Source organism: Sinohyriopsis cumingii, chromosome 14 (assembly GCF_028554795.1).
Source record: "Sinohyriopsis cumingii isolate HCF-2022 chromosome 14, ASM2855479v2, whole genome shotgun sequence".
Classification (NCBI taxonomy): domain Eukaryota; kingdom Metazoa; phylum Mollusca; class Bivalvia; order Unionida; family Unionidae; genus Sinohyriopsis; species Sinohyriopsis cumingii.
In genome coordinates, this window is record NC_142974.1 from 2933333 (window position 1) to 2961036 (window position 27704).

At 38.9% G+C, this 27704-nt stretch overlaps 1 protein-coding gene across 5 annotated transcripts in view; it reads right to left on the reverse strand.

Annotated features, from left to right (window-relative positions):
- Nucleotides 1-13967: 13967 nt before the first annotated feature.
- LOC149783104 (uncharacterized) overlaps nucleotides 13968-27704 on the reverse strand; it is a 69848-nt gene continuing 56111 nt past the window's right edge. For 4 of the 5 annotated variants that reach the window (XM_089931320.1, XM_089931321.1, XM_089931318.1 and 1 more), the window contains one exon: nucleotides 13968-20566. In XM_089931320.1, the coding sequence (XP_089787446.1) occupies nucleotides 20560-20566 (7 nt within the window). In that variant the 3' untranslated portion in view covers nucleotides 13968-20559. The remainder of the gene's footprint in view (nucleotides 20567-27704) is intronic. The other variant, XR_016413543.1, reaches the window with a different exon arrangement.

Genomic DNA, 27704 nt, shown 5'->3' on the forward strand with positions numbered 1-27704 from the left:
CTCTTGCGACTAGTTTTCTTCTGTGGACTTTTCTTTTTCTGGGGACTTTTTCTCTGTTTCTTTTTCTGGGGGCTTCTTTTCTTTTTTCGGGGTGGTGTCTGGTAAGAGGAGGGTCCTGCCACTGGAGAAGTTATTCTTCTTGGGGACCTGGTCTTTTTCTTTTTCTTCTTGGGGCTTCGTTGGACTTTTGTCTTGGGGATAACTTTGGGGGCATTAGGATCCCATCTTAAGAGTGAGCGAATGATGACCCCTCCTAGAGTACCGCTCCCTCCAGGTTTCAAAATGATTTGTTTTTTGGTTTGAGTGTCGATGCGGGGATCGGCCAGTTGGACCAAAGCGACTTTGTTTCGATCGAAAAAGCGTTGGGTTTGATGAGGAATCTGAATGATTCCTTGGAGTAATTGACGTGCCGTCACCGTGAACCATCGTAAGACTTCTTTGAGACTAGCTTCTAAGACACGGGCTCGTGTTTGTGGATCTTTTTCTCGACTGATGCCATACAAGGCACGAATCAATTTGACGGGAAGATGCGACTGAAGGGACGTCATGTTCACACTGTGTGAGACAGACGAAAAAGGGTCTGAGGTTTTTATAGATTTTTTGATGGGGAGTGAAATGAAGTCGAGGACGGAGACGTGTACAGGACAGGCCCTCCGTCTTGGCACCAGTGGTGAAACAAGTGGGTACGAAATCGCAAATCCTCGGGGGTCGTAGGTTTCAAATCGACGAGTAAATAGGCGTGTGGCGTTTGAGTGGCATCGTCGTACGCCTGAGTCAGCCAAGGCGTTCCTAACTGTTTGGCTAAGACTTGCACTTGCGATTTATCTCGAGGGCTTTTAAACAAGACCACGTAATGCGCATTGAGACTGATGGTGCGATGGGCTTTACTTTGTTGAAACAAATTTTGGGTGATGTAAACGACACTGGCATTACGGTGATGCCCTTTGCGCGTGAACCACAATTTAATTTCTTCTTCGTCTTCTCCTAACATGTCGTCGAAAATGACCAAATGGGTTAGACGGGAGTCAGAGACGATGCCGTCGTCTTCTTTAGGAATGCCTTCCACAAACACGATGGAATCGCCTTGACTTTCTCGCAAAAGGCTGTACGCCGATTGCCACTCTTTGTAACACCACACGATCCGTTGAGGGGGCCGATCGATCAAATGATGTTTATGCTCGATCAAACGTTTGACGAATTCGGTTTTGCCTGAACCGCTAGGTCCAGCAATGAGCATGTTAAAGGGATGACGAAGATACAAAGCTTCCCAACTGGCACGATCTAAGTGTTCGTCGATGACTTTGACAGTAGAGGAAGAGGGAGCAGAGACAGCAGAGGTAGCCATGGTGTGAGAAATGTCACTTGTGACACGAAAAAACAAACAAGACAAGAGTTTATATACTTTTTTCAGAACACGTTTATTGAATGTTTCAAATATGAACACGAAAGACAAAAATACATACAACCCAAATAGTGATGTACAGGAATATAAAACACAGCAAAGCGATCAAAGTGGAATATAAACAAGTGTCTGTACAACATGTTTTGGTTAACCAAGATGTCCTAGGGACAGTGTGTAATGTTCTTACAGTCTCTACATGAGGTATTGTCACACAAGTGTCCTCTCGGAATGACCTTTCAGGAATGTCCATGACAGTCCTGTCCTGAAGCGAGTGGTTGTTCTCGGTGACGGGTTCTTCTGGCACCGTCACTAACACAGGTTGAAAAGTAACTTTTTTCCTTGAACAACTCTTGTGCATACTGGGCCACTTCTTGGGTCCAAGCCTCAAAACCCCCCTTTTTCCAATCACGAACATCTGTCCAATGAGGGTGTAAGTCACAAGCTACACACACATCGTCATACACGTCTTGGGTCGCTAAAAGTTGACGAATCTTTTTTTCCTGTTGAGGTCGAGAAGTATCCAGATGAAAACGCAAGGCTTTGAACAAAAGGAGTTTTTCGTGACCATTTAAGGCCATGGAGGTGGTAAGTACTGATCGTAAAGAGTCCACAAAGAATCGGCTGGTAAACGAAATCCCAGAAAACAAGTCACTAAGACACACACCACTTGTCGTCCAAAATTGAATGGATAGAGTTCTTGTAATAATTGATGGTAATGATCCACGGTTTGAATATGGTCATTGAGTTCCTTCCACGGAATCTGTTGGATGACATGTGACATAAACCGTGGCATGACAGCCTGTTTTTATAGTCTCTTTTTTTCGGATGCAATAGACGTACTTTCTAGCCAGAGATCTTCGTTCTCCAGTAGGGAATCTAAATCTTGCATACTGTAACCGAAACGTCAGAGTTCGTTTAGGTGTTTCCTCTTCCTCTAAGTAAATTCCACGTAAAATATGTTGGTAATCCTTTAACTTGTCTTCCTCAATGTATTGCTGTAGGTGAATCTCGAAGTAACCATAATCATGAACATGTCGATCATTAGCGACCTCAAAGTTTTGAACAAGGTCTGACCATTGAAAGAATTTCTGACGAATCAGTTCTCTTATACCATTCAGGTACCAGTGGTTAAAGATCTGGTGACGTATCGGATGCAATTGTTCTTTACGTTTCACTTGTATTTTCACCAGCTCTCGGTAAATGCGTTCTCTCAACTCCACAGGCAAAGCACGAATGTTCTCTTGTAAAGTATCCATGAATAGGTCATACTAAATCCTCTTTGGTCTGACACAAGAAATGTACTCTTTGCACAAACATGGTTTCACTTCAGTGTCGAATTTAAATCGTTGAGTCACTAATCTACACATTACTATTCGTTCAGAAGTTTCCTCTTTCACCAAGTTGACATTGTGTTCAAGATGTTGGTAATTCGTTAACTCTTCCTCTGGAATTCGATGCAGTACGTTTACAATGTAGTAGATAAAATCGTCAATACCAAACCATTCCTTTTTATAACCAGGAGGTCGTTGATCAATGTCTGTCCAATGGAACACTTTCAATTGAATCAGTCCTTGTATAGCCTTCAGGTACCAGTGGTTCAAACACCGGTGACGTATCGGATGCAATTGTTCTTTACGTTTCACTTGTATTTTGACCAGTTCTCGATAAATGCGTTCTCTCAACTCCACAGGCAAAGCACGAATGTTCTCTTGTAAAGTATCCATGAACAGATTATTATGGTAAAAAAGTTACTTCAATGTCTCGGTCCCACTAAAGGTAAGTAATGACAATTCGGTGACCATCGAGCATGTTCTACGTAGGCCGAATCTTGCGGTTCCCAGTGGTGAAGTGACACACTGCAACTGAAGCACTTGACTTTATCTCCTTCGCCCAAGTAGAAAAATCCGGCTCTGGCTAATTCTTCGGGGGTCGGTCCTCCCAGATACTTAGGCCATTTTCCTTTGAACGATTGAAGACGATTTTCAAAGTCGCAGTATTCCGACAAACGCACAGGAAACGAATATTCGTTTTTCACAGGTTCGTTTCGATGAGGGTTGAGTGAAATGGGCAGGAGTTTGCTCAGGGCTGGATGACATCCGTAGGGAGGTAAACGTGAAGGTCGACATTCCCCTTTAAAACGAAACCCAGTAAAATGTCCAAGAGGACGAGCAGCATCGCTTTCGCATCCCTCAGGTTTGACACGCACAGCATCACTTTCCATGACAGGGGTAGTGAGAACAAAGTTCCCATGATGCTTTACGGCATCGCTCAGGTCACAACGTACAGCATCGGTCCCATCGCAAGGCTCACAATCGCACTCGTCTGCAAACTCCGTTACGCAATTACAATGGTAACCACATGGACAATCGCAGTTTCCTTCCGGACATTTTCCGTCGCAATGCATGGGTCTTATCCATCCAGTATTAGTCACACTAGAGGAAGATACAGCTTTTTTACAATCCCCAAACTGGAACGATGTCTTTTTCAAAGTATTCATCTTGTTCGCTCGGTCTTGGTAGTCCCAATGAACTATCGATCTTGCCTAGGGTTCCTTTTTTATATACAGACCAATACCGATGTGACCGTACGGTAAGGTGAAATGATTGGGAAGTCGAACTCGCTTCTGGTACACAATTTGATAGACTTTTTCCAGGGGTCGACTGACGATGTGGTGAGTGGGTAAACGTACAATCTTGTTCGGTTGGTAAGTGGTCACTTTAAAGTTTCCATCCTCTCCCGATTGCAAGGCTTCTTTCAATACCCCAAAATTGACCACTCGACTGGTACGATAATTCAGAGTCAGTCCTTTCACTTTGCACGTCGTGTGCACTTCTCCTTGTTTGTCCCGGTATTCGTAGCCGTAATTTTTGGGACCGCCACTGACAAAACTTAGAATCTTGTCGTCGGGATGCTCGTCTGTCCAGGCTCCTAAACGGTCTCCTTCGATGTTAGGGTGATGTTGAATCGGGTGATGGATGTAAATGCAACTGTCCGTGTCAAAGTACAGGACGCGTTCTTCTAACAGTTCTAAAGCTTCGTACAATTTTAAGCGAGCATGGGCTGTCACGTAAGCCGCAATGATGACATTTCCAAAAGGGTCGTCTTGCACAAAGTCCAGATCTTCTTCGTAATTGACCAAGATCAAATTCTCTCGAACGACGTCCACGTGTTTCATGTATTTGGTTTTCTCGTGAATCATCTGGAAGTAGCGGGAAGGTTCTGTCAAATATTCCGTCTTGGGTAAACACGGTCGTTGTGCCATTTTACCCCACAAGCAATTTAACATCACTTTGGCAAACGATCGCCTGCCTTCGTTTTTCTCGATGTGGTCTAAATTGATGCCTTCTTGTTCGTAGTATTTCTCTTTGAATTGTATTTGGTCTTCGGGAGTGTGACACCAGGAAGGATAGCCGCTGGCTTCTTGCTTCAGTTTCAAAAAGGCATCCACGTAGTCTGCGAAAATGCCTTTCTGACTGGGATCACCCTTGCAATACTGTTGTGTCTTGGGAAAGTGGCAAATTTCGTACACTTCTAACAGTTGGTATCCCATGTCCAAAGCTTTGAACAATTCTACGCTGACCCAGGTTCCCGTCAAGGCCCGTTCTTCCTGACTGTGCTGACAAGGTTGATCTTGGTTGCACGTTTCGGCACAAGTACGGCACAAGGGAAACATCAATTTGCCTTGACAATGGTGAGGTAAGACGGGATGGTATAGGTTCGTGGGAGGCAAAACTTTACACTTGATCAAGCCTTCGTATTGTCGAATGTTTTTCAGGTCGATGTGTTCCGTTAACAATTGCGGGTGCCCTACGGGAAAGCGACAATATTTGCACACGTAGGGATACAGCGAACACACGTCCAAGTATTTGATTTCTTCTCCTATCTCTTCGTCGGCTTGGTACAGCAAACAGGTGGCATTGGTCCTTCCTCCGTACAAACTATCCCTCGGGTTCAGCGGGTCCATGAACTGGTAACTTTCCACGAGGCGTTTAAACTCGGGATCGGTTTTCATACGGTGATCGTACTCGTGTTCCCACATTTCCACCACTTGGTATCCTTGCTGTTCTAACTTTAGGCGTCGCTGACAAGTGTCCTGGTACAAGTCTTCCATGGTTAGTTGCAAAAACTGATTTTTAGTGTCACGGTCAGGGTAGCAGACGGGACATCCGTGAAATAAGCAACCGTTAAACTCGTACACGATCTTGGGGTTTTCTAAGTCCCAACCATCGACCGAATACGTTCCGATGGTCTTTTCGCCCCCTCCGTTGCGGGCATGCTGAATCCACTTGTCTTCCTTGTCGCACAAGTAATGTAACCAACGTAGGGCTTTGACCGAGTATTGACGTTTGACAAAGTGGGTCGTTTGAGGGCTGATGACAGCCACGGTGTTTTCAGGCATGAATCGTTGTCGATACACTAAGGAACACGCTTTGGCAATGGTGCAAGCTTCTTTCAAAGGATCGACCCCTCCGTGTTCCATGAACAGTTCTCGAAATTTTCCACAGCAACGCCGTAAAATGTCCACGTCGGAACGACAATACTTTAGCATTTCTTCCTGAAAGTCGAAAGGGTCCGAGGCGTGAATCTGGTACCAAGCGTAGAAAGCTTCTCGTTGTTCGGTACGCATGTTGTCGGGGTCGTAATAGTGAGCCTCAGGTAAATGGGGTAGAACGGCGTGTTGATTGGCTTCCGTATTGAAAAAGTGTGGAAAGTACCCTTTAGCCATTTCTGTCATTCCAAACGTTTTAGGCATTCGACTCAAAGGCATGGCCAAATAGCTCATCGAATCTTTAAACTGCACTTGTCCCACTTGCATGAAAATGATTTTGGCTCCGTTCAAAGTCACTTTAGGACGCTCGGTGCCTTGTTCCGTATAGTATCTGAGAAGAAACTGTCCATCGTATCCGGAAAAATTGTGAGCCATCACCGTGGCATGACGATGACAATCTCCGTAACGTTCGATGTCCTCTTGGCTCCACGTCTTGTCGACGGGGTCTAAGACCCATTGGGCAAAATCGGCTAACGTGTTCGGTCCCCGAAAGATTTTTTCACGTCCTCCAGGAATCTTGCTGCAGTGAGGGCAATGACTGAAGATAGGTTCTTGAATGCACTTCTCGCACGCTCGATGAGCCACGCAGAAATTAGGGATGTGAATGCCAGTCTCTTGCATGCATTCGAAATCGAAAAAGATGAAATTGCCTTTCTTCTTGTGACCGTCCTCTTTCTCTGGTGGGGGTTGGTATTTTTGCACGTAACATTGGTGTTCCAAGTCCACGATGTGGTGACAAATGTGACATTTTTTCTTTCCTCGACATACGTGTGCCTTGGCATTGTTGGTAAGTATGCCTTGTCCACACGTAGAGCACAATCTCAGGAGTTGACAAGCACATTTCTTCTGTGAACCTTGTGTTTTCAAATGTTGTTGGTAACAGGTAGGGCTGACAAACGTGCGCAGACAAGTGGAACAAGGCACTGGTTCTTCGCTCAGACAGGGTGGAGAGGCCAAACATCATGAGCATTTCCATCCACAATGTTTGTGTTGCTCTCGATTATTATAACCATAGTCACATTTCTCACAGTAATAACCGTATCCCAGGAATCCGGTGATACTGGTAATGGTATCGAAATGGTCATCGTGATGATAAACATGAATGTATTTTCCGTCCTTAAAATCTTGGCCTCGAAACAATAGAGGCCCGCGCATTTCTTGAGGGTGCACTTTCAAGGTGTAGCGTGGAGCTAGGGCATCTTGCAATTTTTGCATCTCAGGAATGCCACAGGGTGTGTCTTTGGGCAGTCCGGCTTGTTGTAACAGGAGTTCTGCTTCGTTTCGTTGTTTGGCTCGGTCGGAACGTTGAATAGTGTCCCAGGTTCTTTTCCATTCTACCGTGTCGTTCTTGTTGGCATAGGTTCGTCCCACCACGATGGCACGGGCTAAACACATCTGGTCTTGAGGGTTGTTAATTCGGACGAGACTCTTTTTGGTGTTGCGAAGGTCGTCCACCAATAACATCTTCTTGCGTCCTGTCCCTTGAGGAGGAGAGACGTGGGTCATGTCCAGTGTGGCTTTACCATCGGTGATGTCAAACTGATCATTAGATTGTTGTACGTGTTGAATCTTGTCCATGACTTTGGAAGCAGTCAATTCTGCAGGGGTGCTAAACTCGATCCAAACAGGGGATTTCAAACCGTCGTGTTGTATGGAAAGTCTCAAGCGATCGTCTTCTTTGGGTTGACATTGTCGCTTGAGTGCAGTGAGCAAAGAATCCCACACCTCGGTGATGAACACTTCTGCTTTCTCTAACGGCACTTCAGCCTTGAAATCTTTAAACTTCACCGTGTATTTGTAAGCCGTAGTTCTAAATTTTCTAGAGGAGCGCTTTTCCGTCTCTCGAATGGAATAATACTTTTCAGGGTTGACTAAGGGTGATGAACTTGGTTTAGAGGGTTGGGATTCTGGTTCACTCATGTCCTCTTCAAAATCACTGGCATGAATTTGTGCCAAGATTTCAGCCCTGGTACGAGGCGATAGATCACGTTTCTGCCTCTTACTTTCTTCTTCTTCTTTCTTCTCGAATGAATGGGATCGTTTCATCTTGAAAGCAAAAAGTCAAATGACTCAAGTTCAAACACCATAAACTACTTTATAGTCATAGCAGACCAGCGTATATAAAAGGGTGTGTGTCTTGTCCTTTCACTATTCATTTCACTCTCAAGCCGAGCACAACGATGGAAGAGACTAACCAGATGGAACGTTTCGTCAGAGCTTTGCGAGGGGTCATTAGAAAATTCTCTTCAGACCAGCCTACTTACTACTCTCCTTCCTTTAGAGATAAAAGTCAAGATACTTGCTATATCTGTCAGAAGAAAGGGCATTGGTCTTCAGAGTGTCCAGACCGTCAAAAAAGAAAAAAAACAGGGGATAAAAAAGACAAAAGTCAAGATACCTGTTATTATTGTAAAGAAAAAGGACATTGGTCTCCAGATTGCCCCAAAAAGAAACAAGAGGAGTCAGAAGAAAAGAGGAATTCTTCAGAAGAAGAGAGGGATTCTTCAGAGGAAGAAGAGGAAGAAAAAAGACAATTCTATTTAAATGAGGCAAAGAAACACGAGAAGAAAAGAAGAAGGGAAGAAAGCGAGGAGAAAGAAGAAGAGGAAAAGAGTGTGACAGTGAAGAAATTCAAAAAACAGAGAGACTAAAGAAGGAGAAATCAATGAACTTTTTATTAAAGTGTTGTGTTGTGAATTGTGAATTGGATTGTAAAAAATGGAGAAAAGAATAAATGAATGATATAAGGTAAGAGTCTTTGAGTTCTGATTTTAAAATAAGAAGCTACACTCACGCACTCATACACAGACACGTACTATAAGGGTAACATGGGTGAGTTTTTTTTTTTTTGAGTTATTGGCAAATTGAAATTGTATTTCTTTTCGAGAAATGTGGGTGGCCCTGAAAAGGGCCTTTTTTCTTTATGGTGCAGGGGTGAGTTTAAGCAATCAATTTTAACTGCCTTAAGCCTTTGCCACGGCCAAGGCCTACTTCTGGACTGCGTAATGATGATAATGATTGAGTTGAAATCACTAAGGGTGGTACGGTAGGCTTAGTCACAGGGTTGACATGTTTGGCTCGGGAAGGTCGTATTCTCTTCGGTCGTGATAAAGAAGTCTGATACATTTGTTTCAGACTTCTTAACTCCGCTAAAATGTCCAACAGTACCGTGACCGTTTGATTTTCACCCTCTTGTTTCTTTGCTGCTACTTCTTCTTGCTGTTGTTTTTTTCTTACCTCTTCTTCTTGCTGTTGCTGTTGCTGTAGGAGAAAAGCCTGTTCCGCTTCCTTTTGTCGTTGTATAAATTTCTCCAATTCTTCTTTCTGTCTCTGTCTAAAATTCTCCACTTGCGGTAATGAAGAAGGTAACGAAGGTTCCGGAACAAATTCTTGCGAGGAGAGAAAATCCACAAAATCCCAATTCACCTCTTCTGAAAGTAAGTCAGGGTTCCCTTGGGCGGTCTCCCCTGCTGGTGCACCCCACTGGATCGTTTTCTGAGTTTCCGTCATGTTGAATCACTATCGCATAGATTGACTGCACACAAGCGCTAGCGAATCTATATTGACTACGTGACGTCACAGACTGCTCTCTTCGGATTGGATGCGGGCTGACTGAATTCTGTAACGCGTGTTCGGATTGGTGAATGAACTCAATCCGTTTCAATCCTTTCTGTCCCTATAAATAAGCGCCGTTCACTGCATTGATTCACCTATTCTCGGAGCCTCAACATGTGGACCGACGTTGAATCTTCAACCCTTGTGTCAACGATGATGTTCAGGACGGACATGCTCATGTATGTCCGATCCAAGTGGACCGTTGTCTATAGGACCAACAGCAGCCTGTGGATAAGAAGAGTCTATATAGAGAGACAAGGTTGCCTCAAGAGGACTCTGATGTACGGCCCTGCTGTAAGACGAAGTTTGAGGAAAAGAAGATGTCGCAAATGTCCTTTATGTTAAGGGCATATTAACATAAACCAAAGGCCCTTTTCAGGGCCAGCCATATTTCTCGAAAAGAGATAGTCTTTGAATTGCCTACCCCTTTTTTAAAAAAAATTTTTAAAAAAAAATCCCATGTTAAATTCCCCTTGTCCGTAGAGTGTCCCACGATTTATTCCCATGTTAAATTCCCCTTGTCCGTAAAGTGTCCCACGATTTATTCCCATGTTAATTCCCCTTGTCCGTATATGTTCCCACGATTTTTCGCCATGTTAAATTTCCATTGTCCGTAAAGTGTCCCAGGGGTGTTTTGACTGGAATTTCCATTGTCCGTAAAGTATCCCACCTTACTACTTTCATCGCAACCAAATGAAAAACCGATTTTCAGCTTCTCCAGAATAGTTCGTTTCATTAACGACACGTTTTGAAACACATTGCTGGCTACATCATGCTGAGGAGTTAAGTGCCCTTCTCAGTGACTGGCTGGACTGGGCAGGTATCGAATCTACAAATCGTGGAATAGAAGTCCGACGCTCAACCGAGTTACCACGACTCCTCATTCCATAACAACCGAGTCAACTATGATCAAACATGGTAGAAGGTGTGTGATTTGGATTTTAACGCAACTTTAACAATTTTTCAGTCATATCGCTCCGATGTCTACAGTGTAACACGTTATAGAGATGTTTGGCACTCTGACATAACGCTGAGCGCCAAATTAGGCAGCTGCCAGTACAATTTTTATAAGCTTTTGCTATGACTCGGCCGGGGTTCTAACCAGCAACCTCACGCATCCGAGGTGGACGCGCTAAAACAATTAAGCCACCTGAGCGGTCCATGGTAGAAGGCTTTAATGATATAATCCATCAAAATTGTGTGGTTTCCCCATCAGTGGTGTGGCCCTTGAACCACCGATGATATTACGGTCACCTTAGCTTCCATCTTAGAAAAGACGCAATGGTGTACTTACAGCGAAATCATGGATACTAAGGAGACTGCATTTGTTCCATTTTCATTGGTCAGCTAAAATTCGCCTTTAAACATGAATTCCATTTTAATTTTTAATGGTCAGCTAAAATTCCCCTCTAAAAGATTTCCATTTTGTATACTTTAAACAGACATTCTTAGTTGAATATATCGATTGTAAGTCTAGTAATATTCTTTTTTTCTTAACCTTGTATTAAATATTTCCGTGAAGATGACTTCCACTGTGCGAATTGGTCCAACACAAGATTCTTAACTTTGATTTTTGGTAAAAGTTTTTATTTTTAAACTGTAAAAACAAAAAGTACACTTAAGAGGCGCCTCAGAAGCGGGAGGTAGCGTGTTCAAACCCTGGCCGAGTCATACAAATGGTTTGGCCTGGTGTCAGGATAATGTGACTGGGTGGGGTACATCGTGCTACATGTCTGCGGCATGATGCCCCAGTGCTAGATATCACTATAAACTGCCACACTGCAGACAACGTAGGGATATGACTGGAAATTTGTTAAAAAATCCAAATCACCGCACGCACATACACTTAAGAGGTATAGAACAATATCCGACTTAGCTGTCATTAGTAAATAAGGGTTACGTTTCATATACAAGTGCAACAATTAATAAAGATAAGTTTTACAGAGTGTACTTTTTTAAATGATGGCTATACAATTTAATGGTGGAAACTGTGTCCTCTATTCCCACTCACCCCCCTGGCATTTGCGGAGGTTGTTTGGGCTCTTGCTACAATGACCCTGATAGATTTGCTTGTACATTAGACGACGACAGACGATGTTGTTAGACATCATCTGTATAACATACAGGACAGTGGACGTTGATAGGTCTTCAGTTACATTATGCAATGACACGTCTGTAAAACATACATGACCGTGGACGTTGATAGGTCCTCAGTTACATTATGCAATGACATGTCTGTATAACATACAGGACTGGGCGTTGATAGGTCTTCAGTTGCATTATGCAATGACACATCTGTATCATCTGTATAACATACAGGACTGTTGACGTTGATAGGTCCTCAGTTACATTATGCAATGACACGTCTGTATCTGTACCGGACTGTGGACGTTGACAAGTCCTCAGTCACATTATGCAATGATACGTCTATATCTGTATAACATACAGGACTGTGGACGTTGATAGGTCCTCAGTTACATTATGCAATGACACGTCTGTATCTGTATAACACACCGGACTGTGGACGTTGATAGGTCTTCAGTTACATTATGCAATGACACGTCTGTATAACATACATGTCCGTGGACGTTGATAGGTCCTCAGTTACATTATGCAATGACATGTCTGTATAACATACAGGACTGGACGTTGATAGGTCTTCAGTTGCATTGTGCAATGACACGTCTGTGTCATCTGTATAACATACAGGACTGTTGACGTTGATAGGTCCTCAGTTACATTATGTAATGACACGTCTGTATCTGTATAACATACCGGACTGTTGACGTTGATAGGTCCTCAGTTACATTATGCAATGACACGTCTATATCTGTATAACATACAGGACTGTGGACGTTGATAGGTCCTCAGGTACATTATGCAATGACACGTCTGTATCATATGTACAACATACAGGACTGTTGACAATGATAGGTCCTCAGTTGCATTATGCAATGACACGTCTGAATCATCTGTATAACATACAGGACCGTGGACGTTGATAGGTCCTCACTTACATTATGAAATGACACGTCTGTATAACATACAGGACTGGACGTTAATAGGTCCTCAGGTACATTATGCAACGACACGTCTATATCATATGTACAACATACAGAACTGTGGACCCTAATAGATATGCAGGTACAGTGTGCAACAACAGATCAAAATTGTTTTATTTGTACGGCATGAAACGTATGCTTTAACTGTCGTTGATAAAAGTAATTGGCTGCAGGCTCTTGCCATGTCAAATCAAATGGGTGATAATCAAGCACAGTGCCATGCTTAACACATTAACCCCCTAGCAACGACTTTACGGGGCGTCATGGTCATGCATGATACACTAAAGTGGATGGTATTATAGAAAGGTAGACAGATGTAGCTCTACAATGATACTAAATAATCTGGAATATCTAGTTGCACTACAAAATACAGATAGAGAACCCTCATTTTTTGGACCCGACTTTTTTTTTAAACGTAAAATTCGCCCGTGGTCGGAATCCCATTTTGTGTCCGGATTTTAGACTTTTTGGTCTCAGATGTAAGGCAAACTGGTATGAACTGCAGACAGACAGATGAGCCTTTGCAAAAAGCAGGATAAGATAGGCATTTGGAATAAAGAGTGGTCTCCATACAAAAATAATGGCTCCGTTTAACAATCAAAAAAAAAAACCCCCAAACTTTTGCTCTTCTGCTCATGCGCGAGTCAAATACCCAACGAAAAACGATGTTTCTAACACAACTAGGAAGTATGTTATTGAAAGATGACCGGGGATTTTATGTTTTCGAGTCTATTCAGAAATAGCTTTCAAAATGTGTTTCCTACTCGATTTTCAGGCAAAATTGGCAAAAACCTCCAGGGGTTAATGTGTTAATATGCAAGAACAACACAATGAATGAAGTACTACCTTTTCATTGGCCAACTGAATATAAGTTATATATAAATACAGGAAGTCATTTTCTTTTAACCAATGAGAGGACGGTATTCCATTCAGCGGGATCTCATTTGAATATTAAGTGTTCGCGATCAGGGCCATGTCGAGCCTTAGCGTGGGGAAATTGATTTGGCATTCCTTAAACGTATAATTTCAATTCAAACTTCTGGTTTGATCATGCAGACGCTCCGCATGAACAAATAAGTGCATTTTAAAGCGTCTAGGGTGCTGCTGTATAGTCTGGTTCCTGGACTAATTGTACTAATTCTTATATGAAAGCCGGATCCAAATCAAACATGGACGAACCAATTATCCGGATTTTTCGGCAATGATCATTTTTCTGTAGTTTTTGCCTGTATGCCGTAAATCCGTATCTTAAGGGTGATTTTTGATAAGACTTAGTTAAAATTCTGCAAAATGTCTGTAAATGAAGGTATCAATGACAAGAAGTAAAACTTGTAACCAATCCATTATAAGGACTTTATTTCAATGAGGATCACAGTCCAATACAATAATGAAAACCTGTAGCAAATTTATAATGCAATGCAATAAAAATTGTAAAAGAGTCACAAGCTACATCTGTTGTCTTAAAAGTTTTTGGATTGCATCACATGACTGCTTCAAAAGATTGATGACTTGACAATATATAAAACAATCAGCCCTTTCAACAAAAAAATTAAAACTAAAAGTATCATTAAATTGTTTTTCTAAATTACTGGCCATATTATCAGTTACCCATAAATTGTATATTAGTGGAGGTAGTAGTTGTAGTTGTAGTTGTTGGGTTTAACGCCATTTTTCAGCACGATAGGCTATACATGGCGGCCAGTATTAATGGTGGAGGAAGAACCCGGAAAACCCCGGAAAGAACCACCGACCCACGAGAAGCTACTGGCAGGCTTTCTCACATGCCCACATTGGCTGAATCTGAGACTTGAATCCATGCATATACAGAGGTGAGATGGCAGTGATCCATAACGGAGAGTGCTTTATTAATATGTGATTGTTCACGTTCACGTTAGTGGAGGTAAGGACTTCAATGATTGCCTGAAGATTCTTCCTTTATGCTGACAACTGTTCCAGAAATGAATATCATAGTACTGGATGGGGTAGAAGACACTTGTTAAAGACCCCAACACCAGTCAAACTTCAAGCTGACTGGTTGATTTAGTATACTTAAAACTGTTAGAGTTACCTACCCCCCCCCCTTTTAATATCATTAAGTGACTTGATACCCATCCACCCATTTTTATTCTGGAACAGTTATGACCACCTTACCTGTGGCTACAAAACAAGGATATCTCCAACATCAAATGGGAGAGTCTATTAATTAAATTACATGCACGACTCCACACATAAGCTGCAATGCCCGTACAGTGTACAACATCACATTAAAGCTTAATCTAAAAAGAAGTCAAAAACATTTGGAGTTGATAAGCTGTTAAACAATTATGCCTCTACTACATGCCGACAATTCCAGGAATTATGCCCCCACTACATGCCAACAATTCCAGGAATTATGCCCCCACTACATGCCAACAATTCCAGGAATTATGCCCCCACTATAGGCCTACAATTCCAGGAATTATGCCCCCACTATAGGCCTACAATTCTAGGAATAATGTTCAAAAAATTTGAAAATTTAGACCTGGTCATAAATCTACATATACAAATGGAAACATACCTACCAATGCAGTTTATTTCCTTTAAGTAGTCTTTTGTTAATTGTGCAAAGGTCAAGTTTAAAACCAGTTATAAAATTTTGATCTTTTTTCTTCTTCAGCAGTGGCTTTTAAATCAGTTCATCTACAGATGGATAAAAATAAGCAATGAAAATAAATCTGCTTATGTTGAGTTTAGTTTGTGCAATCTTGCTAACAAGCTTCTCAGGGTAAGCGTACACCCATCAGGATGACCAAATAAGTTGTGGATGGGGTCAGAGCACATCAAGTAGTACAATTCATAATACATCTGGACTGTTCCTTAATGACAATGCTAGTCTTGTATACAGCAAATGTTTGGGGACAAAATATATCTGCTGCATTTCTAACTGACATTTATTGCAAATGATGCATGTTTTAAGTGACACCTTCAAGTCTTAATGTATAATAATACCAAGTTCCATCCCTTAAACCCAAAATATTTTCAAGTTACGCTAATGCAGTATGCACCACACCTTGTAGTAATGTACAAGACAGGACTCTAATGCAGTAGGCACCACACCTTGTAGTGATAATGTACAAGACAGGACCCTAATGCAGTAGACACCACACCTTGTAGTGATAATGTACAAGACAGGACCCTAATGCAGTACGCACCACACTTTGTAGTGATAATGTACAAGACAGGACCCTAATGCAGTGCGCACCATACCTTGTAGTGATAATGTACAAGACAGGACCATAATGCCATACGCACCACACCTTGTAGTGATAATGTACAAGACAGGACCCTAATGCAGTACGCACCACACCTTGTAGTGATAAGGTACAAGTAATCAAAGTTTCATCACTTGATTTTAAGTTAAAGGAAAAATTAAAAAACTAGCTACGACTTTCACCTTAAAGACAATACCAACAAAAGTGGTACATGACACACATTTCAATGACGATTTACAAACAGCTTTAAAGTTGTATAATGGAAGAGAAAAAAAAGGGTGAGGTAGTAATTAAAATATCACACTGACCAAAGATAGGACACTATGTGGTATATGACATATATTCTAAGAAGGACATTTAGTATACCAAGTTTCATTCTCAAATGGAATCAAGTTACAATAGTTAAGTGAAAGTGCAATAGATGGAACAGTGGGGACAAAACAAAATGTTTCAGATTTTTGATAAACTGTTTCAGATGGAAGACAATGCATAAAGGACATAGGCATGATAAAATCTAAATGCACATCACTCATATCTAGCCTTATATATTTATGCCATGGTTATACAAGTTTGCATATCTAGCCTTACATATTTATACCATGGTTATACAAGTTTGAACAAATTTCCTACATGTATAGGAACCACAATTATCACAGACATAGTTTGTTTTTGTTTGGTTTATTTTTTTTTAAAAAAAATGGAAATTCTACCAGAATTTTACCAAAAAATTTCAAACTAGGCTTACACTTGAACTAAGCTGAGCATAAATATATTCAAAGTATGCCTTTAAGTGGGTTATATTCAAAGTATTCCTTTAAGTGGGACTCAAATGCAGGTATGGCAAGTTTAACCTTGAACACCAATTATAAATATCCCTGAGAAAAATTAAAATTTAAAATCTCTGAGAAAAACAATTTGTAAGACTAAACAGTTTCTATAGGGGACTTCCAAGAAGAAAAATGAGTTCCTCAAAGGGACTGATACAGTACTCGTTTAAAAGAATTTAATGAATTCAAACATGGGACAATTTCTTCCTTTTAACTGCTAATTGTTGAAACCATTTATTCAGTGATACTTCTTTTCTTTTCAAAATTAGCTGCTGTGTGGACAACAGATTTACAACATATTTATTTAGGATCAATAACACATCATAAGAAGTCGTCTGGTCAAAACACAGCAATGATACAACATTTTGAAAGAATACATATAAAATAATTTCATGATAGTGGTGGCCATATTGGATACCATCCAAACTTGGTACCAAATAGACATCATATGACTTTTGGTGAAAGAAAAATGTCAAGTTACGCTAATGCAGTATGCACCACACCTTGTAGTGATAATGTACAAAACATGACCATAATGCAGTACGCACCACACTTTGTAGTGATATGTACAAGACATGACCCTAATGCAGTACGCACCACACTTTGTAGTGATAATGTACAAGGCATGACCATAATGCAGTATGCACCACACCTTGTAGTGATAATGTACAAGTAATCAAAGTTTCATCACTTGATTTTAAGTTAAAGGAAAAATTAAAAAACGAGCTATGACTTTCACCTTAAAAACACCAACAAAAGTACATGACACACATTCCAATGACGATTTACAAACAGCTTTAAAGTTGTATAATGGAAGACATAAAAAGGGTGAGGTAGTAATTAAAATATTCAGCTCTCACACTGACCAAAGATAGGACACTATGTGGTATATGACATATATTCTAAGAAGGACATTTAGTATACCAAGTTTCATTCTCAAATGGAATCAAGTTACAACAGTTAAGTGAAAGTGCAATAGATGGAACAGTGGGGACAAAACAAAATGTTTCAGATTTTTGATAAACTGTTTCAGATGGAAGACAATGCATAAAGGACATAGGCATGATAAAATCTAAATGCACATCACTCATATCTAGCCTTATATATTTATGCCATGGTTATACAAGTTTGCATATCTAGCCTTACATATTTATACCATGGTTATACAAGTTTGAACAAATTTCCTACATGTATAGGAACCACAATTATCACAGACATAATTTGTTTTTGTTTGGTTTATTTTTTTTAAAAAAAATGGAAATTCTACCAGAATTTTACCAAAAAATTTCAAACTAGGCTTACACTTGAACTAAGCTGAGCATAAATATATTCAAAGTATGCCTTTAAGTGGGTTATATTCAAAGTATTCCTTTAAGTGGGACTCAAATGCAGGTATGGCAAGTTTAACCTTGAACACCAATTATAAATATCCCTGAGAAAAATTAAAATTTAAAATCTCTGAGAAAAACAATTTGTAAGACTAAACAGTTTCTATAGGGGACTTCCAAGAAGAAAAATGAGTTCCTCAAAGGGACTGATACAGTACTCGTTTAAAAGAATTTAATGAATTCAAACATGGGACAATTTCTTCCTTTTAACTGCTAATTGTTGAAACCATTTATTCAGTGATACTTCTTTTCTTTTCAAAATTAGCTGCTGTGTGGACAACAGATTTACAACATATTTATTTAGGATCAATAACACATCATAAGAAGTCGTCTGGTCAAAACACAGCGATGATACAACATTTTGAAAGAATACATATAAAATAATTTCATGATAGTGGTGGCCATATTGGATACCATCCAAACTTGGTACCAAATAGACATCATATGACTTTTGGTGAAAGAAAAATGTCAATATGACCAATCTAGGAGAAATCGGATTAGCACCATTGTTATTTACAACCAAGTAATTAGCTCAAGTCTTTCAACACCATTGTTATTTACAACCAAGTAATTTGCTCAAGTCTTTCAACACCACTGTTATTTACAACCAAGTAATTAGCTCAAGTCTTTCAACACCATTGTTATTTACAACCAAGTAATTAGCTCAAGTCTTTCAACAAAAAACATGCTGATATCACCATTCATTCTGAAGAACTAGTGATTACAAGACTTTCAAGATGGTCACTGTGGTGGTCATACTGGATATCAGATCAGCAACATATGAAATTAGGCTCAAGTAGACATTGAAAAAAGTTTTCTGGCAACACCCCCTGGTTACAGCACTTTTCAATGAGCAAGAGTAACAGCAAGAAGAGTTTCAAGATGGCCACTGTGGTGTCCATACTGGACATCAGATAAAGTCTTCTGGCAAGGAGGCAATATTACATTTTGCACAGCAACCATATTAAGATTTTCAAGATGGCTACTGTTGCAGCCATACTGGCCATTAGATCGGCACTAGGACCAACTAGATATCATCAGAATCCCCCATTGATATGACCAACTAGATATCATCAGAATCCCCCATTGATATGACCAACTAGATATCATCAGAATCCCCCATTGATATGACCAACTAGATATCATCAAAATCCAACTAGATATCATCAGAATCCCCCATTGATATGACCAACTAGATATCATCAAAATCCAACTAGATATCATCAGAATCCCCCACTGATATGACCAACTAGATATCATCAGAATCCCCCACTGATATGACCAACTAGATATCATCAGAATCCCCCACTGATATGACCAACTAGATATCATCAGAATCCCCCACTGATATGACCAACTAGATATCATCAGAATCCCCCACTGATATGACCAACTAGATATCATCAGAATCCCCCATTGATATGACCAACTAGATATCATCAGAATCCCCCACTGATATGACCAACTAGATATCATCAGAATCCCCCATTGATATGACCAACTAGATATCATCAGAATCCCCCATTGATATGACCAACTAGATATCATCAGAATCCCCCACTGATATGACCAACTAGATATCATCAGAATCCCCCATTGATATGACCAACTAGATATCATCAGAATCCCCCATTGATATGACCAACTAGATATCATCAGAATCCCCCATTGATATGACCAACTAGATATCATCAGAATCCCCCATTGATATGACCAACTAGATATCATCAGAATCCCCCACTGATATGACCATCCATTCAGGATTAGTGATAAAATTTTCAAGATGCCATATTGGACAGCAAAAAGGAACCATTTTCATTTAGGACCACATGGACAACACAATCAGCTTTTTGGTGAAATCCCCATACTTTTAAGATGGCAATGTTGGTGGCTATTTTGGACATGAATGTTCTTTGTGGTGGCTATTATGGACATGAGATGTCCTTTGTGGTGGCTATTTTGGACACGAGATGGCCTTTGTGGTGGCTATTTTGGACATGAGATCATACAGGACCAACAAAAGTATCATGAAAGTCTTTTAGTGAAAAGGCCATGTTAATATGGTCATACAACCAAGAGTTGCAATAACTTCACGTTGGATGTCCGAACATCACCATTTTCATATAGGACCAACCAGACCATGGGGTGAAGGTCTACATAAAATTTCACGGATGATGGACAAGAAACCACCCCAAAAGCTATTTAAGTCTATGACCTGTAGAAATAATATCACCACAAAGTCAAAAACACATACCAGGTGCAAATATATGGTGGCTTTCTTTTATTACTGACAGAACAAAACGAGTTCTGAATCAGTACAAATCAGAAGAATAAAAAAATAATCTTCACAAATTTGTGTTCTTATAAAAAATAATCTATATTATGACAAACAATAGACACGGTTTACACTTAGGTAACATAATTCTCTTCATGTACAATGAATAACTCTGTGTCAAGTCCATTTCCTACATTCTGAAAAGAAATAAGAAGAAAGGAAATGAACATACAATGCTTGACGCTCTTTGGAAAGTCTTTTATAATATTTAAAAACATAACTGGATGATAAAGTCTTGGCAAATGTCACACTTCCTTTGGAGCAGTAAATAAATTCTTATATTATCTTTATCAGTCCAGTCTGTCTCATATTATATTATCCTTATCAGTCCAGTCTGTCTCATATTATATTAACTTTATCAGTCCAGTCTGTCTCATATTATATTATCTTTATCAGTCCAGTCTGTCTCATATTATATTATCTTTATCAGTCCAGTCTGTCTCATATTATATTATCTTTATCAGTCCAGTATGTCTCATATTATATTATCCTTATCAGTCCAGTCTATCTCATATTCTGCCTCCCTCAGGATTTTAAAATCCTTGTAAAATTTTTTGACATAAAAGATTTTTTTTATGGATTTGGTGTTTCATAAAACCAACAAATTTAAATACTGCAACATAAAATGCCTCTGACATAAATACCATTTCCATCAGTGCTGCCCCCCCCCCATATCCCTGTTATTCCACTTTATCAATATATTCAGAAACAACCTATCATTCTAAAACTGTCTGGCATTCCAAACTCTTGGATAAGGATTTGCCAAAAAATTGGATCAAGTTTCTGATGAAGGCAGAAATGACAAAGCTATAAAGTGTTCTATCAACATGGCGACTCTCATGAAACCACTATAGCAGACACAATAACCCCTGTACCTGACAGTCATGTACCTGGAAATATTTTTATACATTGTTGACCATGATACAACACATATGTTTGCTCATGTTGGCGACAGGCAATTGTGACCCAATGGTCAGCCTGATAGCAGTAGTACCCCAATGGTCAGACTGAAATGAATTTCAAAACATGAATCAGCATACAATCTATATACCTATGAAAGAAGCAAGAATGTGGAAGGTATTCAAATGAACTTCAAAACATGAATCAGCATACAATCTATATACCTTTGAAAGAAGCAAGAATGTGGAAGGTATTCAAATGAACTTCAAAACATGAATCAGCATACAATCTATATACCTTTGAAAAAAGCAAGAATGTGGAAGGTATTCTAATGAATTTCAAAACATGAATCAGCATACAATCTATATACCTATGAAAAAAGCAAGAATGTGGAAGGTATTCAAATGAATTTCAAAACACGAATCAGCATACAATCTATATACCTTTGAAAGAAGCAAGAATGTGGAAGGTATTCAAATGAATTTCAAAACATGAATCAGCATACAATCTATATACCTTTGAAAGAAGCAATAATGTGGAAGGTATTCAAATGAATTTCAAAACACGAATCAGCATACAATCTATATACCTATGAAAGAAGAAAGAATGTGGAAGGTATTCAAATGAATTTCAAAACATGAATCAGCATACAATCTATATACCTTTGAAAGAAGCAACAATGTGGAAGGTATTCAAATGAATTTCAAAACATGAATCAGCATACAATCTATATACCTTTGAAAGAAGCAACAATGTGGAAGGTATTCAAATGAATTTCAAAACATGAATCAGCATACGATCTATATACCTATGAAAGAAGCGACAATGTGGAAGGTATTCAAATGAATTTCAAAACATGAATCAGCATACAATCTATATACCTTTGAAAGAAGCAAGAATGTGGAAGGTATTCAAATGAATTTCAAAACATGAATCAGCATACAATCTATATACCTTTGAAAGAAGCAAGAATGTGGAAGGTATTCAAATGAATTTCAAAACATGAATCAGCATACAATCTATATACCTGTGAAAGAAGCAAGAATGTGGAAGGTATTCAAATGAATTTCAAAACATGAATCAGCATACAATCTATATACCTATGAAAGAAGCGACAATGTGGAAGGTATTCAAATGAATTTCAAAAACTTTAATGCAGAACTTTATCATCATGCAACAAACTTTCAACTTAAAGACAGACAAGACAGAACTCCTTGCACAGCTTTGCAGAAGGCCAATAGTTATGTTTAACTTGAATGCATCTTACAATGTTGAAGATATGTGACTTCAATAACAAGGAACATTAACATTTTTCACAATTACGAACCAAGCTTTCTGCGTAAAGATAAAAACCACACATCAGTGTATAAACAGCAAGACATAAATCCTTAATATATCAGTGTATAAACAAGACACAAATGCCAAGCATATCTGTGTATAAAAAGCAAGATGGAAATACCTAGCATATGTGTATAAACAAGACATACCTAGCAAATCAATGTATAAACAAAACATATCTAGCATATCAGTGTATCAACAAAACATACCTAGCATATCAGTGTATCAACAAGACAGAAATAGCATATCAGTGTATCAACAAGACAGAAATACCTAGCATATCAGTGTATCAACAAGACAGAAATACCTATCACATCAGTGTATAAACAAGACAGAAATACCTAGCATATCAATGTATAAACAAGACAGAAATACCTACTATATCAGTGTACAAACAAGACAGAAATACCTAGCATATCAGTGTATAAACAAGACATAAATACCTAACATATCAGTGTATAAACAAGACAGAAATACCTAGCATATCAATGTATAAACAAGACAGAAATACCTACTATATCAGTGTACAAACAAGACAGAAATACCTAGCATATCAGTGTATAAACAAGACAGAAATACCTAGCATATCAGTGTATAAACAAGACATAAATACCTAACATATCAGTGTATCAACAAGACAGAAATACCTAGCATATCAGTGTATAAACAAGACAGAAATACCTTGCATATCAGTGTATCAACAAGACAGAAATACCTAGCATATCAGTGTATAAACAAGACAGAAATAACTAGCATATCACTGTATAAATAAGACAGAAATACCTAACATATCAGTGTATCAAGACAGAAATACCTAGCATATCAGTGTATCAACAAGACAGAAATACCTAGCATATCAGTGTATAAATAAGACAGAAACACCTAGCATATTAGTGTATAAACAAGGCAGAAATACCTAGCATATTAGTGTATAAATAAGACAGAAATACCTAACATATCAGTGTATCAAGACAGAAATACCTAGCATATCAGTGTATCAACAAGACAGAAATACCTAGCATATCAGTGTATCAACAAGACAGGAATACCTAGCATATTAGTGTATAAACAAGACATAAACAGCTAGCATATCAGTGTATAAACAAGGCAGAAATACCTAGCATATTAGTGTATAAATAAGACAGAAATACCTAACATATCAGTGTATCAAGACAGAAATACCTAGCATATTAGTGTATAAACAAGACATAAACAGCTAGCATATCAGTGTATAAACAAGGCAGAAATACCTAGCATATCAGTGTATCAACAAGAAATAAAAAGCATTATCAGTGTATAAACAAGACAGAAATACCTAGCATATCAATGTATCAACAAGACAGAAACACCTAGCATATCAGTGTATCAACAAGACATACAAAGCATATCAATGTATAAACAAGACAGAAATACCTAGCATATCAGTGTATCAACAAGACAGAAATACCTAGAATATCAGTGTATAAACAAGACAGAAATACTTAGAATATCAGTGTACAAACAAGACAGAAATAACTAGCATATCAGTGTATCAACGTCAACTCTAACATAATATTAAATACAGTTTGCAGCCACTTATGCATAACTTATGTAACTTTCACATTTAATGTTAACATCATTCACCCTGATGTATGTATGTAATGGGCTTTCTGCCTAACATCATTCACCCTGATGTATGTATGTAATGGGCTTTCTGCCTAACATCATTCACCCTGATGTATGTATGTAATGGGCTTCTACTTAACATCATTCACACTGATGTATGTATGTAATGGGCTTTCTATTTAACATCAATCACACTGATGTATGTATGCAATGGGCTTTCTGCCTAATATTATTCACACTGATATATGTATGTAATGGGCTTCTACTTAACATCATTCACCCTGATGTATGTATGTAATGGGCTTTCTACTTAACATCATTCACCCTGATGTATGTATGTAATGGGCTTTCTACTTAACATCATTCACCCTGATGTATGTATGTAATGGGCTTTCTACTTAACATCATTCACACTGATGTATGTATGTAATGGGCTTTCTACTTAACATTATTCATCCTGATGTATGTATGTAATGTGCTTTCTACTTAACATCATTCACACTGATGTATGTATGTAATGGGCTTTCTGCCTAACATCATTCACACTGATGTATGTATGTAATGGGCTTTCTACTTAACATCATTCACACTGATGTATGTATGTAATGGACTTTCTACTTAACATCATTCACACTGATGTATGTATGTAATGGGCTTTCTACTTAACATCATTCACACTGATGTATGTATGTAATGGGCTTTCTGCCTAACATCATTCACACTGATGTATGTATGTAATGGGCTTACTACTTAACATCATTCACACTGATGTATGTATGTAATGGGCTTTCTACTTAACATCATTCACCCTGATGTATGTATGTAATGGGCTTTCTACTTAACATCATTCACACTGATGTATGTATGTAATGGGCTTTCTATTTAACATCATTCACACCGATGTATGTAATGGGCTTTCTATTTAACATCATTCACACTAATGTATGTATGTAATGGGCTTTCTGCCTAATATTATTCACACTGATATATGTATGTAATGGGCTTTCTACTTAACATCATTCACCCTGATGTACGTATGTAATGGGCTTTCTACTTAACATCATTCACCCTGATGTATGTATGTAATGGGCTTTCTACTTAACATCATTCACCCTGATGTATGTATGTAATGGGCTTTCTGCCTAACATCATTCACCCTGATGTATGTATGTAATGGGCTTTCTGCCTAACATCATTCACCCTGATGTATGTATGTAATGGGCTTTCTGCCTAACATCATTCACCCTGATGTATGTATGTAATGGGCTTTCTGCCTAACATCATTCACCCTGATGTATGTATGTAATGGGCTTCTACTTAACATCATTCACACTGATGTATGTATGTGATGGGCTTTCTACTTAACATTATTCACCCTGATGTATGTATGTAATGGGCTTTCTACTTAACATCATTCACACTGATGTATGTATGTAATGGGCTTTCTACTTAACATCATTCACACTGATGTATGTATGTAATGGGCTTTCTACTTAACATCATTCACACTGATGTATGTATGTAATGGGCTTTCTACTTAACATCATTCACACTGATGTATGTATGTAATGGGCTTTCTGCTTAACATCATTCACACTGATGTATGTATGTAATGGGCTTTCTACTTAACATTATTCACACTGATGTATGTATGTAATGGGCTTTCTGCCTAACATTATTCACACTGATGTATGTATGTAATGGGCTTTCTACTTAACATCATTCACACTGATGTATGTATGTAATGGGCTTTCTGCTTAACATCATTCACCCTGATGTATGTATGTAATGGGCTTTCTACTTAACATAATTCACACTGATGTATGTAATGGGCTTTCTACTTAACATCATTCACACTGATGTATGTATGTAATGGGCTTTCTGCCTAACATTATTCACACTGATGTATGTAATGGGCTTTCTACTTAACATCATTCACACTGATGTATGAATGTATGTAATGGGCTTTCTACTTAACATCATTCACCCTGATGTATGTATGTAATGGGCTTTCTACTTAACATCATTCACACTGATGTATGTATGTAATGGGCTTTCTACTTAACATCATTCACACTGATGTATGTATGTGTTTGGCTTTCTGCCTAACATTATTCACACTGATGTATGTATGTAATCGGCTTTCTACTTAACATCATTCACCCTGATGTATGTATGTAATGGGCTTTCTACTTAACATCATTCACACTGATGTATGTATGTAATGGGCTTTCTACTTAACATCATTCACCCTGATGTATGTATGTAATGGGCTTTCTACTTAACATCATTCACACTGATGTATGTATGTAATGGGCTTTCTGCCTAACATCATTCACCCTGATGTATTTATGTAATGGGCTTTCTACTTAACATTATTCACACTGATGTAAGTATGTAATGGGCTTTCTATTTAACATCATTCACACTGATGTATGTATGTAATGGGCTTTCTACTTAACATTATTCACCCTGATGTATGTATGTAATGGGCTTTCTGCTTTCTACTGAACATAATTCACCCTGATGTATGTATGTAATGGGCTTTCTACTTAACATCATTCACCCTGATGTATGTATGTAATGGGCTTTCTACTTAACATCATTCACACTGATGTATGTATGTAATGGGCTTTCTACTTAACATCATTCACCATGATGTATGTATGTAATGGGATTTCTGCCTAACATTATTCACCCTGCTGTATGTATGTATGACTGACTGACTGACTGACTGACTTTATTTCCTCTTTAAAAAGAGATTACATCAGATTAAACAAATTCATGATAATACAAGATCATAAAATAGAACAGAAAATTGACATAAATACAATAGTAATACTGTGTCAGCTAGCAGCAGGGGGGGCGAATCGGACATTTTGTCCAATCGTTATTTTGCTTAATTAATACTTTCTGCACTCAACGATCTAGTGTCGTCAGCGCCTGGTAAAAAAAAAAACGACGACGTCGTTGGGGGATCGTCCAATCGTCATTTGGTTTAATTAACACCTTCTGCGCGCCGATCCCCAGCGTCGTCAGCGTCCGGTAAGCACATCGACGACCGCGTCGATGTCATCGCCCCCCCTGCTGCTATGATCTTACAAACAGAGTGATCACTAACTCCTCCTCTTGCAGATCAATTAGGTTATTTGACTGATCGGTAAGTCTGAAATTAATTCTCGTTAAAAACCGATCATGGCATCGCATATAGACCGGATTAATCGGACTCTCAATGATCAAAAATCCCGGAGGGGCTGTTGGTGAAAACGAATAAAGGATATACCCCTGTTGAGCTTGATTTGATTGCTTGGTATCCACCTGATAACTCCCTTCGATAACATCACACACTAGATTGATCGCTATCACTGATGCGATATTTACGTTGTATGGAGCAATATGCCTACCACCATCTCCGTTATCGTGTCTGAGGAT